The sequence below is a fragment of the Papio anubis genome, chromosome 1 (assembly GCF_008728515.1).
Source record: "Papio anubis isolate 15944 chromosome 1, Panubis1.0, whole genome shotgun sequence".
NCBI lineage: Eukaryota > Metazoa > Chordata > Mammalia > Primates > Cercopithecidae > Papio > Papio anubis.
In genome coordinates this window covers 217143693-217159339 of record NC_044976.1, presented here as the reverse complement: position 1 = coordinate 217159339, position 15647 = coordinate 217143693, and the positions used below count along the sequence as shown (strand labels likewise).

At 36.4% G+C, this 15647-nt stretch overlaps 2 protein-coding genes across 2 annotated transcripts; both read left to right on the top strand.

Moving 5' to 3' along the window:
* The first annotated feature begins 919 nt into the window (after positions 1 to 919).
* Positions 920 to 2069, top strand: LOC101014426 (olfactory receptor 14A2). Its single transcript, XM_031660394.1, has one exon. The coding sequence runs from the start codon at positions 920 to 922 to the stop codon at positions 1862 to 1864; it is 945 nt and encodes a 314-aa protein (XP_031516254.1). The 3' UTR covers positions 1865 to 2069.
* Positions 2070 to 12304: 10235 nt separating this feature from the next.
* LOC101014079 (olfactory receptor 6F1) lies at positions 12305 to 13289 on the top strand. The gene has a single exon (XM_003919178.5). The coding sequence runs from the start codon at positions 12347 to 12349 to the stop codon at positions 13271 to 13273; it is 927 nt and encodes a 308-aa protein (XP_003919227.3). The 5' UTR covers positions 12305 to 12346; the 3' UTR covers positions 13274 to 13289.
* The last annotated feature ends 2358 nt before the right edge of the window (positions 13290 to 15647 follow it).

The following is a 15647-nucleotide window of genomic DNA, read 5'->3' as shown; positions in this document are numbered from 1 at the left end:
CATTTTTCTGATCTTTTCAATAAAGAATAAATAACTCTACATCAGTAACTAATAATTGAGGGAAATATTTTAAACACTGAAAGAAGATATTTGATAGCTTTACAAAGTAAATTATGGAAAACCGACCATGATCAAGAAAAATTATTCAGTTACGATGGGAAAGCCATTTTATCATGGTGCCCTGTTAAAATTCCTTTATACACAAATCAACCACCCTTATAATGATGTGGCTTTAGTACACATGTGCACATTCAAAGAACATGAAATTTTGCTAAATAATTCATTTTTTATTTCTACACTAATGAGATATTCATTATGTTAGAATTGTATGACCTCAAGATAATACAAACATTGAACAACAAATCCTAGTTTATTTTTCCTTGCTTACTATCATTAGAATAGAGAAAGTTATTTACCTATGTGAGATTATTCAATACATCTGTAAGTGTGACTTTATGTTTGTAACATCACATAATTGATATTTTGCACCTGTGTAGGATATTAGGGACACTAACACAATCTAAAGACATGGGCCTTTGCATTGCTTTTCTGAAAGCAACGGATTCATCATGAAGCATGGCACAATAATAATTTGATGCAAATTCTCAGTGCGTTGGAAAAGCTTCTGTGTTTAGTCAAGTTATATGTGTCTTGTAACAAATTAAGTTGGAGGCTATAGGATTAGGTAAAACTCTTAGAAAGTCTAACGGAATTTGCACATTACTCATGGAGTTTATCTTAAAAAATGAACAATGAAGTTTTAAGTAAGTGGAGAGCCATTTTAGGTAGACTTCTTTCCACTGAATATTTTTGTATATCAATATGACTCTTGCTAGTCTCTATAGATTAATTTTTTAATTTTTTTCTCCTTTTTTTTTGCATATCTTCTCACCTTGACAGGCACTGAAGAGAATCTAGTATGGCCAATGTCACCTTGGTGACAGGATTTCTTCTTACGGGGTTTTCTAATGTCCAGAAGCTGCAGATTTTATACGGTGTGCTCTTCCTACTGATTTACCTGGCAGCCCTAATGAGTAACCTTCTCATCATTACTCTCACTACCCTAGACATAAAGCTCCAAACACCCATGTACTTCTTCCTGAAGAACTTATCCTTTTTGGATGTCTTCCTGGTGTCTGTTCCAATCCCAAAATTCATTGTCAACAACCTAACCCACAACAATTCCATTTCCATTCTAGGATGTGCCTTCCAGCTACTTTTAATGACTTCCTTCTCAGCAGGTGAGATATTTCTCCTCACTGCCATGTCCTATGACCGCTATGTAGCCATGTGCTGTCCCCTGCACTACGAGGTAGTCATGAATACTGGCGTCTGTGTGTTAATGGCAAGTGTTTCCTGGGCCGTTGGAGGGCTCTTTGGTACTGTGTACGCAGCTGGCACATTTTCCATGCCTTTCTGTGGCTCCAGTGTGATCCCACAGTTTTTCTGTGATGTTCCTTCATTACTAAGGATTTCCTGTTCTGAAACACTCATGGTAATTTATGCAGGTATTGGAGTTGGTGCGTGTTTAAGCATTTCTTGTTTCATCTGTATTGTGATCTCTTACATTTATATCTTCTCCACTGTACTGAAGATCCCTACCACTAAAGGTCAGTCAAAAGCTTTTTCCACATGCCTCCCCCATCTCATTGTTTTCACTGTTTTTATCATAACTGCTTATTTTGTTTATCTTAAGCCACCTTCGAATTCACCATCTGTTATTGACAGGCTGCTCTCTGTGATCTACATTGTGATGCCTCCAGTATTTAACCCTGTAATCTACAGCCTGCGGAACGATGACATGAAACGTGCTCTGATAAGGTTGTTGCAAAACACGTATGGCCAGGAGGCTTACTTCATTTAACACTTTCAAGTTCTGTCAATGATATAGTACCTTACAGATCACGAGAAACTTTCCTTATTTTTAACTTTGGAAAGACCTAAGAAAAGAAAGCAACATACATTATTTTTTCCCTGAAGAAATAAATACTCAAGAGCCTAACTGATTATTTCTAAGGTCACTTAATTGCATTACATCAGGATAACATATAGTGTTAGGGTAATCATTTGGTATTCTTCTATGACAAAGCATTTCTGCCTTTGTATTATAACTTTCTGAATGAATTGGTTCTGTTTAACATGATGCTTTCATCTTTGGTCTCTTAATAACCTATTTTCTCTATTTATTCACTGAGAACAAATTAAAAATGCTGAGGTGATTCGATGAGTACAGTATAATGCATTTGCACTACCCAGATGAAATTCACAGAATCTAGCTAGTGTTGAGCAAGAACAATACTAGACAAAAATAACACAGGAAGCTAAGGCCATTTTAGAGGTATGCCCAGATATGTAAACAGTCCTCAGGACACCTAAAGCAGAGGTGAAAAGACATGTCTGAGCCAAGGTCTCCTAGGCAAATGGTGGTCACCCAGTAAATTGTATTTCCAGAAAGAGACCAGGCAGAGTTCCCAAGGTCTAAGAACTGTGTGTTTCTATGTGTCTACATGTCTATAATTCAGAAAGGCCTTTACCTCTCCCTGTATAAAGAATAATATTTTAAATCTGATTCTGAACAGAAGCTTGGAAATGTGTTAAAATGATTGCACAAGTCATTCAGTTGTGATACACTTCCTTTGGTTTAACCACTAGTGTCTACAATGTGAAATCTTTTTCTTTACCTTCTATATAACCCTCCCTAGAGAATCTGTGTCTTACTAGAATAACTTTCTGAATTTTATATTGACTTTGCTATGTTCTTATTTATCTAAGAAAAAGTACAAATGTTCCTAAGATTGTTCTCAATCATATTGTCCTCTTTTTTCAATCATGTTACTAATGTTTTATTGTCCCTTGAATTAACTAGATGGCCAGGTATTAATTCTGAGTCACATGTTATCTTATTTAATCATGTCCCAAATATCCTCTGACAGCTATGTTGATTTTTACCATACCAGAATAAGATGCTAAGAATATAAATAAGGTTAAATTAAACTTTCATGATATATCTTACACATAAAATTTCCTTTAAGTTCTACCAGAGGGAAAATCACACAATTATTTGTTCTTTCCCTTTAAAGAAAAAATATATGCTAAATATAAATACATTACTTTGACGTGTATATCTACCTATTGTCAGAGTTGAGTGGGCAGAGTTGTAAAAGAGAAAAGACTGTTACCCTACCCTCAGTTAAATTATATTGGTGAAATGTTTTTGGTTTAAATATTTAAGAAATTACATACATTGTGGAAAATCCGTTGAGATTTTTCAGTGTCCTCCCTTTTGCTTTTTAGTAGCATCTGATATTTTATAATTATAGTCCTCTTTTTCTTATACTTTATTAGTTTTATTGATACACAATAATTGTATATATTTATAGGGTACGTAGGATATATTGATTCAGGCATATAATGTATAATAATCAAATTGGAGTCTTTGTGTTTTTCTTTGTCTGCCTGAATTATTTCAATAGAGTTGTCTTCAAGTTCAACATTTTTTTCTTCTACTTAATCTAGTATTTTGTTGAAGCTCTCAATTACATTTTTATTCCATTCATTAAATTATTTAGTTCCAGGATTTCTATTTGTTCTTTTTATGGTATCTATTTCTTGTTGAATTTCTGATTCAGATCATGATTTTTTTTTCTTATTTCTTTGTATTGTTTATCTGTGTTCTTTTGTATCTCATTCGGGTTCTTTCAGAGAATTAGTTTGAATTCTTTTTCAGGCATTTTATATGCCTTTTCTTTGGGGTCTTTTACTGGAGAATTATTGTCTTCCTTTGTAGGTGTCATGTTTCCTTGTTGTTTTGTGTTTCTTTCATCCCTGTGTTGATATCTGTGCATCTCATTTAACAGTCATTTCTTCCAGGTTTATGGAGTATCTTCTGTAAGGAAATACTTTTTATTATTATATATGTGTCTTCAATTTTGGTTGGGCAGGTTGCTTTGGCTTTGATTCTGGATATGCACCAGACTGTAGCCACTGTATGATTTCTTTTGCTGTCATCAATGTCAGTAGTTTCTGTGAGTTCCTTAGTGGCTTAGGTTGCAGTTGTTTGCAGATGCTTTGACTAGCCTTTGCTGAAGATGGGGACACAAGGCTGACTGGTGCTTAGGCCTTTTGGTGGTGTGTGCAAGTGCTAGCAGTAATGGCAGTGAACCCTCAGTAGGCCAGTCTTTGGACCTCTGAGTGTGGAACAAGGATGCTGGCTATAGAAGTAGCAGGCTGGGCAGGCTGGCCCTCAGGCTCCTGGGTGGGGTGTGTGGGTTCCCGTAGGCTGGACACACCACTCTTCAGCCTCTGGACAGTGTGTGCAGGTGCCTACATGTGTACTTACATGGATCTCTCATTTACCTTTTTCCACATGAGAAGGGAAGCACTTTCTGGCTCCTAGCCCACCCAGCTGGCTGCCTTACTTCCTTCTCCATGCTGCCATCTTGAGTTTCTATATCTCATAGGATTCCTTTTGCTTCCCTGCTGGATACCAGCATTCTCTCCTAGATAGTGCCATCAACATTTGGCTATTTACTTGCTATTTCAGTCCTTCTTTGTGGAGTAGGTGAGTGCTAGGCATCTCCAATTAGCCATCTTAATGACAGCTGTCCAAATTATCTCAGTGCCCTATTTTTCTATAATATGTTTTAATTACCAGGGAAAAATTGATTTAAGAAAACATTTTTAGAAGATTGGCAGCTAGTAAATATTTAAGAAATAATAGAATTTAAAAATTCATAACATTAATCGTCTATATTGGAATTGATTCAGGCAAGAATCAGTCATGGATGATAAAACCACTAGAAAAAGAGTTGTAAGAAAATGAGATATCTTCATAATGACAAGATTTCAACCTCAAACTATCTATTCTATATTTACAATAAAGAGAATGGATGGTAGCCTCCATAATCTAATTGATCAAAATTGGTATCAATAATAATAAAATAACATATGTGCGTCCTGATATGTTGCAATATGTAGACTACATCATCCTTGAAATATTCTCTTAAAAATATTTAACCTGGAATTTAATCAAGCCTCAGAATTAACTTCCAGTTTTCAGAAAAACAGAAGATACAAATTTAATAATACCATGAGAAACAACTGAACAAACTAATAATATGAGACATCCTATAAGAGACTGATGAGATGGCTCAAAAAGTCAAATTTGGGGGTGAAATGACCAAGAAGAGTCCTAGAGTAAAAGAAACTAAAGATGGATTACATATTCACAAGAACATTGAAAAGTATATGGTATCTGAGATTAACTCTCATCAATGGGGAAAAATAACTTTTAGAGAATATAATTTTTTAAGTTACCTAAGAGTATGAACAAAATGAAAGTAATTGGATTACATACTGTGTACAGGGATAAGAAGACTCAATAAAGGTGTTGATTCTCCATAAGTAACCAATAAACTTTTCATCTGAAGTCTTAAAGCAGTTCAAAATGGAACTTAAGTTTTTAAAAAATTCATATATACAATGGAACAGCCATGAAAATTAAAATAATTTTTAAGATGAAAAGTAAGAAGTAGATAATGGCTTTTCAGATATAAACATGTCTATAATATTATAGTAATTGAAAGATTATGGTTGTTTAGAGATAGAGAATGGACCAAAGGAAGAAAACTCAATCCATTCATGAATGGTGACCAGAATACGACAGAGGATAAATCATACATTACTGGAAAAGGAAGGACTAGAAAGGAAAATGATGTAGAAAAAAATAGAATTAAATATTTTTAAAATCCACCTTACACTTCACACACAAAAAATAAAATTCAGATGAATTACAAACCTAAATATGCCAAAGTTCACATCCTCACTGATACTTAACTTTGATCTTTTTTATTATAGCCACTTTAACAGGTGGGAGGTGATGTCTCATTGTGGTTTTAATTTGCATTTCCCTGATCGTTAGGGATGCTGTGCACTTTTTCATATATTTGTTGACCATATGCCTTCTTTTAAGAAATAACTGTTCAGGTCCTTTGCCCATTTTTAAATTAGATTATTTGTTTTCTTGCTATTGAGTTTAGCGTCATATAAATTTCAGATATTAACTCTGTATCAGACATATGGTTTGCAAAAGCTTTCTCCTAATTCGGTTTGTCTCTCATTAACTATTTCCTTGGCTATGCAGAAGCCTTTTAGTTTGATGCAATCCCATTTGTCTAATGCTTTTGTTGCCAGTGTTTTGCGGGTCCTATCCAAGAAAATCATTGCCCGGACCAAAGTCATGGAACTTTAATTCATTTTGCATTGATTGTTGCATATTGTGTGAGACAGGGTCCAATTTCACTCTTCTGTATGTAGCGATCCAGTTTTTCCAAAGTACTCAGCATGCCAAAGTGTCATACTTTGAGGTACCATTTTCTGAGCCCAAACATAAGCATTACTGGTGTTACTGTAGAATGTATTTTCAGATTGTTTCACATGAACAAACGAACTAAAAATATTAAATATAAACAGCAAAGGAGAGAAATTATATTATTTCTTTTCTCTCTCTTAAACTATTTTGCACAGCAATTTATTTTTCAGTAATTAAAAAAATGCTTATCAACATGTTGGGGCTTAGGATACAACTCCAAAATATGACTGTAGGAGATCAGAATATGTCAGCTCAAAGTACACTTCTTGGGCAAATTTCCAGCAGGTTACTTTGAGAAACTGCAGACACAGCTACTTTTTAATTTTTTTAAAAAAGTACATCTATAGAGAAAACCTACAATAGTAAAAGTATCTGTATCAGGAAGAAGGCTGCTCTAGGGCAACTTTCATTATCTGATATACTTTTTATCTGCATAACAAGACAATGTGTATGCACAATACATTTTTCCCCCTCACACTCCCATAACCTGTCAACGCTATGCTCCAGAGATCCCTACCCCCAATCTTATCTATAGCTAAGGATGTTATATAAGCCTCAATCATGTGGCCCTTCTTTGAATCCCATATTTTGTGGGACTCCTGTGTATATGAACATTATTAAATATGATTTTTCTCCTATTAGTCTGTCTTGTGGCAATTTAATTTGTAGCCCTGTCAAAGAACCTAGAAGGGTGAGGGAAAGCCATTTTCCCTACCCTACAAGCACATAGATGGTAATATACCTTTAACTAAAATTTAATTGTGTAGAACAATTATAAGTTTACAAGTGAATTTTCTAGAATTCAGGAAATATTTCTGTAGAAGGATCACGGCATGTGTTTTCACTCTTCTAATTTTACCTGAGCTCAGTCATCCTAAGTCTTCTAGAGGCATCCTTATTGTCCAGCAGTCAGGTTTTTTGACCCATGGACGTAAAGGAGGCTGCAAACCACAAGAATCACAGGGCGTCTCATTAAACAATGTAAGAGACAATTATTTTAAATTTGGGGAAGGGTGAAGTTGAGGTGAAATTTAAAAGAAGTGATTTTATAGGTGGAAAGCAAAGAAAGCTCCTTATGAAGATCAGATCTGGACCCAATTGTTCTTTTTCCTTGGAAACTACAAAATTAAGATGTATGAGAAATTTTGTGTTCAGAACTTTTTCTCTGAGGCTCTGCTCCTGGAATAGAATGTGAGGTTGTATGTCTCTGTCAGCATGAATTAGGTACTCCCAGAAAGCGTGCCATATTTTATTCTTATCCATATGATTGAAAACAACAAATTTCTGATATCAAAGATTTTAAATAAGAAATTTTCTCACTCAGTGAGAAAACAGTTATCACCCAAAGAAGGGAGTCATTATGACAATTTACAACTGCAACATGTCCTTGGGTAAAATTGTTTTCTGATATATTTATAACTGACTTTTTCTTCCCTTGCTGTTTTAGTCTGATCAACAGCCAGGCAGATTTTTTTTTAAATTCAGAGATAATTTTAAATTTCTAATTATATCATGCTTCATATTACTTAATTATATTTTAGTTAAGGTCATTTGTCCAATTTTATTCTGTTTGATTTGTTTTAAAGAGTTTTTCACAACTTTGTTGAACTTATTAAGCAGCTGTATTTGCTAAAAACTCTCCACAAGACAAAATACTTAGATTAGCGTATGTAAAGCCCAAAGAGATATCCTTTTCCTGTTCCAGTAACTTTACAATTTAGTTGTTTAAATCAAATAACTGAAAACGTTCTGAAGTCATCCATTTGGAAAGATTTAGTACGAGGTCATTATGTCTTTTTGAACTAGCCCTAGATACCTGAGAGACACTTCATCTCCCGGAAGATTCATCCGTACATAAGCAATTACTTAAAAAAACAAGTGATTTCCAGAGTCGAGCCAATTATGATGAAGAGAGGTAGAGAAAATATAAAACACCAAACTAGGTTGGTAGAGAAAATATAAAACACCAAACTAGGATAAAATGGGATCAGAGTATAAGAACAAAGGGAAACAGAAAAAGACTGAGCTCAAGTTTCAAAGATTATGAAAGTTTGAGTTAATACAGGAGTAATGGACATCAACAGAAGGAAGCACACTATTAAATAGCAAGATAATCAAAGAAAAACAGAGACATAGAGGGAATGATTGCAATCAAAATATTTTTAAATAAAATCATGGAATAAAAAAATGAGTAAAAGTAAGGTCAAGAGACAAAGCTTTTGGAATTTATGGCAGAAAGAATTGCAACTGGGTAAGTGAAAAGGGTTATTATGCATTTGACATGTTCTGTCCAGTGTTTCATCAATTGGTAATTTTTTATTTTTATTTTTATTTTTGATACAGGGTCTCACTCTGTCGCCCAGGCTGGAGTGCTGTGGCGTGATCCTGGCTCACCGCAACCTCCGCCTCCGGGGTTCAGGTGATTCTCCTGCCTCAGGCTCCTGAGTAGCTGGAACTACAGGCCTGCACCACCACACCTGGCTAATTTTTGTATTTTTAGGGTCTCACTCTGTTACCCAGGCTGGAGTGCAGTGGCATGATCCTGGCTCACAGCAACCTCCGCCTCCTGGGTTCAGGTAATTGCCCTGCCTCAGGCTTTCGAGTAACTGGGACTACAGGCATGCACCACCACACCTGGCTAATTTTTGTATTTTTAGTAGAGATGGGGTTTCACCATGTCACCCAGGCTGGTCTCAAATTCCTGTCCTCAAGTGATCCCCCGGCCCTGGCCTCCCAAAGTGGTAGGAGTAGAGGTGTCAGTCACCATGTCTGCCAGATGGGTAAATTTGTAATCACAAAATTGTGGTGTATGATTGATCCATCATAGTATTCAATCAATACTGAAAACCTCCTGAGATTAAGAAACAATTTTAATGTAGGTGTTTTTAAATAAGATATTGCATATTTCTATGAAAAAATAATTGTTATATTATGTATTTAAAATTACTTTTCAGATGCAAGGAATTAAAATTACTTATACTCAAACAAAAAAATTATTAAAAAGTCAGTCTACTTATATAAGAAAGATTAATCTGTTAGTTAATCTGAAAAATTAAAAGGTAATTTACTTGAACCTAATAAATCAAACTACATTTTTCTCTGATTTTTATTTTAAGCTCTTGTTAAGTCACATCCACAGATTTCCATTTAGGCTCTCTTAGAAGTAAAACTAGAAACACTCAAGTCTAGAGCAGTATATACAGGTTTTTAAATGGGATTAATCATCATGTGCTTCAAGTAAACATTAGGTCATGGTATCTGACAAATTCAGCAGTATAATTAAAAGTAAAATATGAAAATGTCATTTCATAATATGGTTCTGGATATTTGTTTTCTAATTTTTAGTTATCAAAATGATTTTTGAATTTTGAATATAGATAATTATGAGTATAATTGCCTTATTCACATTACTCATAAAAGTTAAGAGTTGATAGAATTATTTCATACTAGCTTTTCAAAATAGCTTTGCCCAGAGATTTCTATTTGAACATGAATTAAAATATTTTTGAAATCTGCCAATCAGATGCTGTGGGAACCTATAAAAACTATCTGAAAGTCTCAAGTTCGAAGTGCTTTGGCTCCAAAATCAGACATCTTGAATTGATAGTCATGACTCCACTTTGAATAACTTCTTCAGCTTCTTTGTGTTTCAGTTTTCTCATTTGCAAAACAAGTAGGATAAAAGCAAGCTAATAGGATTTACAAAGATCATGTTAGCTAACAGTCTAGTGACTGGCAATTCACCATTCACTATGTTAACTACTTTTTGCTGTTTTTAACAATGCTCCCTGATGACCTTTAAAGAAAAAAAAGCAGATTATACCAAAAGGCATTAACAATTGACATTGGCACTTGAATTCAAAAATAGTTATTACATAACATGAATGATACATAGGTTGGAATATATTAGCTTTAAGAAATTTGCAAATCTATTATTTAATATTTATTGTTAAAGAACATCTTTTCTTTGTGATTCTTGTTCTATGTCACCCATCAGTATCTAGGGCATTTTTTTCTGCATTAGGGTAATGAATTCATAATCTAGGCACCTTTACTAGAGTAGAGGAGGAAAAAAATATTTTCCTTCTTCCCATCTTAGGTTCAGTGGGTGGAATCCTGCAATTTAGACTGACCAAAGACATATAAGCAACAACAAAAAAGAAGTTTATTGACAAGTGCATTGCACATACACATGGGAGAACTCAGGGATGAGTAACTCAAAGAATTGGTTAGAACCTGAGCTTATGTAGTATTTTAACAAAAATACAATAAATTTGTAAAGAAGTGACAAGACAAAAGAAGGGGGTCCTCAGGGGTACAAACTGTGGAAGGTAGCTATATGGGGAGATTAATGGAATATAAGGGCTATTTAAGCAAGGGCTGTTGAGTAGATTCCTCTGTGGCCTTCTCTAGGACGATAAGACCCCAGAGTTGTCTTCGGTGATTAAAAATCATCCAATCCTTCCTGGTAGAAAGGGGGCAGCCTAAGAGTTTTTCTTCTGTCTCTCTATTTTTTGTTCTTCACAATTGTCTTCAGCTCAAAATCATCCAATGCCAGAGGAGCACATTTTACGGTGGCTTACTCTGAACTTCTTCATTACCCAATCAAGCAAATCTTCAGATTTATAACTTTTTTATAAAATGAGAAAGTTGCTAGATCCTTGCTTCTCAGTGCATGGTCCTGGTCATTGACATTTGGAAACATGTGAAATGAAAAACCACAGGCCCTATATCAAGGGTGCATTAATCAAAATTTGCATTTTGGCAATACTCTTAGGTGATTCATGTGCCCATTAGAGCTTGAGAAGCACTGCTTGGAAGCTCCTTCTGCCAAAAATGAGGTAAACCCAATGTATGTACCCATTTACTTTGTAGACCCATTTTATAGTCTAAATGCACTTAGTGACATTGTATACATGCAATAAATTTGAGTTTATGCAGGAAACAACATCTGGCATTGGTGAATGCAAGGGTATGATACATGAGGATGGAGAGAGCATTCCTATTTATAAGGGAATTCCTAGAATGAAGCTGCCAAAGTCTTCCCTGTCTTTCTTCAAAACTCTGTCTCCTAAACATAGGTTTTGGTCACCTGCACGTTTGAGAGTAATAGCTTCCCAATTCACCCTCTAATTTATAGACTCTATTCTCAAAACCAGTGCTTGGAAGTAAACTATGAGAATTTTTTAAAAAATGGTTTCACAGTGATATTTTGCCCTTCACCTGCTTTCAGTGTACTCCCTTCCAAATGGGCACCAGGATTTCCTAGATTGTTACCTTCAGTATATTGTTCAATATGGAAATATACATTTTTGATGAGAAGTATCTGTCATATAATGTTTAAACATGAAATCATCAAGAGAAGACAAAACTCATTTTGAAACTAATTTTAAAGTTATCTTTGGTAACTTTTGAACATATTTTTGAAGATGAATCTTATGAATTAGATCAATTTAGAAGCCACAACTGTTAAATATGGATGTGACTAGAACCTAGGTTTAGTGGGCCAATTTCTAAACAAAGACAAAATTACACATTTCATCCAGGGGCCGTGCCGAGTCTAGTTAAAAAGTAGTAAATTCAGTGAGCCCTTTGTGGGTTTAGATGTAATCTGGGACTGAGCTGGAACGTGGCTCAGAGTGGAATGAAGGCAGAAAGACTGGAGTTGAATCTTAGAGCTGAAATGTAGCTATTAGTGCAGTCTTTCCAGAATTGCTGACATTCTTTGCACATTTGTTTTCTAAACTGATCATCGGTTATAATAATACATATCTCACTGTTTCATTAAAATAACTGATAGTAACTATGCCTCCAAACACAGAGTAGACGTTCAACGAAAGTTACATCATATCTCCAATAATTGCATTTAATTATTGGAGCTCTTTCATGAATCCAGTTCTTTTTCTCTTTCTAGGACTGTGTGATTGGGTTAAAGGGCTCGATGCGGGGAGTCTGTTTTCTGGTTTAAGTATCACAATGGACACAGGCAACAAAACTCTGCCCCAGGATTTTCTCTTACTGGGCTTTCCTGGTTCTCAAACTCTTCAGCTCTCTCTCTTCATGCTTTTTCTGGTGATGTACATCCTCACAGTTAGTGGTAATGTGGCTATCTTGATGTTGGTGAGGACCTCCCATCAGTTGCATACCCCCATGTACTTCTTTCTGAGCAACCTCTCCTTCCTGGAGATTTGGTATACCACAGCTGCAGTCCCCAAAGCACTGGCCATCCTACTTCGGAGAAGTCAGACCATATCATTTACAAGCTGTCTTTTGCAGATGTACCTTGTTTTCTCATTAGGCTGCACAGAGTACTTCCTCCTGGCAGCCATGGCTTATGACCGCTATCTCGCCATCTGCTATCCTCTACACTACGGAACCATCATGAGTAGCCTGCTCTCAGCACAGCTGGCCCTGGGCTCCTGGATCTGTGGTTTCATGGCCATTGCAGTGCCCACAGCCCTCATCAGTGGCCTGTCCTTCTGTGGCCCCCGTGCCATCAACCACTTCTTCTGTGACATTGCACCCTGGATTGCCTTGGCCTGCACCAGCACACAGGCAGTAGAGCTTGTGGCCTTTGTGATTGCTTTTGTGGTCATCCTGAGTTCATTCCTCATCACTCTTATCTCCTACATCTACATCATCAGCACCATCCTCAGGATCCCCTCTGCCAGTGGCCGGAGCAAAGCCTTTTCCACGTGCTCCTCACATCTCACTGTGGTGCTCATTTGGTATGGGTCCACGATTTTCCTTCACATACGCACCTCTATCAAAGATGCCTTGAATCTGACCAAAGCTGTCCACGTCCTGAACACCGTGGTGACTCCAGTTTTAAACCCCTTCATCTATACACTTCGTAATAAGGAAGTAAGAGAAACTCTGCTGAAGAAATGGAAGGGAAAATAAATCTCCTCTTCCACAACAGATGTCCTGTAACTGGTCTCTGCATCAATACAGAGGTTTCAAGTAAGAATGTGGAGGAACAGGGCAAATTTTTCTTGGTATGCAGACAGAAAAAACAAAAAAACAAAGCAAGTAATACTATATTTTCTGTACATTATCATGTATGATAAAAATGGGAGTTTTTGACATAAGCAAAGTGGACTTTTTAAGCAAAAAATAATTGTACATTGAATTAGATTTGCTCTTGACTTTGGTTCATAAATTAGAGACATCTGCAATAAAAATGATGCTTTGGTATATCAACTCTGAATTCTTGTTTCTTTTTAAAGATTATCAAAATTGTCTTAGTATAAAATATTGAGAACTATATTTATGAAACATGAGGGAAGAGAAATATGCAAAGGTTAAATGAATTAAAACATGTAGCTGAAACTAGAGTGTGTGCAGTTATTGTAGCATAGTATTTTTCAGTAAGGTATAATAAAATAGACAGATATGGAATTAGAACTTGATTATTACAAGGTGCCACATTTGTTTCAGAAGGATAGTGAACAAAGCAATCCAAAAAGTGGATAATGAAAAGTAGATAAACGGGATTGCAGGAGGGTTTGAACAAAGCAATAGAAGTTTCTTGCATAACAATATTGATCATAGAAAAGGAAAAAATACTAAAGATTCTATTGGCAAGTCAGCAAGTATAGAATATCCAGTGGTTTCAGGGAAAACATAACCATAGGAAACAATAATTATAATAACTATTTGATTTTCCTCCAAAGTACTGCATTCCACAGAAAGCAAAATACTTTCCTTCCAACCATCAACACATGATAGGTGCCTTCTCCTCCCTTTCCTCATTATCATATGGCTGTGGAAAATGGGGCTCCAGCAGGGTAACATAGGCTGCAGGGATATTCTGTTTGTCTTATTCATATTGGCTCACATGTGTACAAAGTAGTCTGCTTCTCAAGGAAATGTCTAAGGGGCTGAATAGAAGCTACTCTTCAGACCTTGCTTGTATTATTTGAAACCCCTTCTGGTTTCAAAAGTAAAGTGGTATAAAATAGAACAAGAAAGCTATATGTTTGAATAAAATAGGGAAAGATGTCTTATTGTGAGAATGATGCATATTAACTTCAGAAGTTGTATCTATGTTGAAAGCCTACCTCTTAAGGTACTTGTGATGGTTAATACTGAGCGTCAACTTGATTGGATTGAAGGATACAAAGTATTGATCCTGGGTGTGTCTGTGAGGGTGTTGCCAAAAGAGATCAACATTTGAGTCAGTGGGCTGGGAAAGGCAGACCCACCCTTAATCTGGTGGGCACAATCTAATCACCTGCCAGGGAATATAAAGCAGGCAGAAAAACGTGAAAAGGAGAGAGATTGGCCTAGACTCCTAGCCTACATCTTTCTCCTGTGCTGGATGCTTCCTGCCATTGAACGTCAGACTGAGGCAACAGTGATGGGCTCCCCTGAGGCAGGTGCAGGCAAGATAATGTTGGTTCTCCTCAGGAGCCACCCCCAATGCTTCTGTTTATTTCCAGACCTGTGACTACACTAAAGTCGCAGTGGTCCCCTAGAGGTGAGGTTGAGAGTGTGATCCATGAGGAGGTGTGCCACACTCAGAAAGAACTGTTTGAGTTCTAATTTATATAAACAGAAATTTGAAGAACAGGCATGGGAATGGATATTAAGGGTATAGGATAATGGTGGAAGGAACATAAAGTTGGATCAGGCCGAATTTATTGATTTGGGCCCACTAAGTAGGGACTCTGTTTTTAATGTTGCAGATCAGAGAGCTAAAAAAGGTTCCAATAGTTTGTTTGTTTAGCTGAAATGTGGGTCAAAAGATGGACCACTGGGAGCTGGAAATGCCTGACCTCCCTTGGTTTAATGTAGAGGAACAGATCCAAAGGCTTAGGGAGATGGGGATGGCAGGGTAGATTAGTCACTTTAGACCTACTCATCCCAGCTGGGAGGGTTCAAAAGATATACATTTGACCAATGCCTTGCGAATTAGATTTGTGAGGACAGCACCTGCATCTTTGAGTAACTCTGTAACTGCTCTTCTCTTTATGTCAGATCTAACTGTGGGAACTGCAGTCACTCAACTACAAAATTTAAATACAATGAAAATAATTGGATCTCAAGGAGTCAGGGGCCAAGCAGCAGCACTCAACTGTAAAACGCAAAGTGGGTGTAGTTACCTTGAAGGGGAGGCTGGGTCCCCTTGAGGAGGGACCCCACTACATTACCGACAATTTACGCAGTGAATCTTTCTCCCATCCTTCCCCAAGGAGACCTCTGGCCTTTTAGCAGGGTAACTGTACACTGGGGAAAGGGAAATGATCACACATTGTGGGGACTACTGGACACT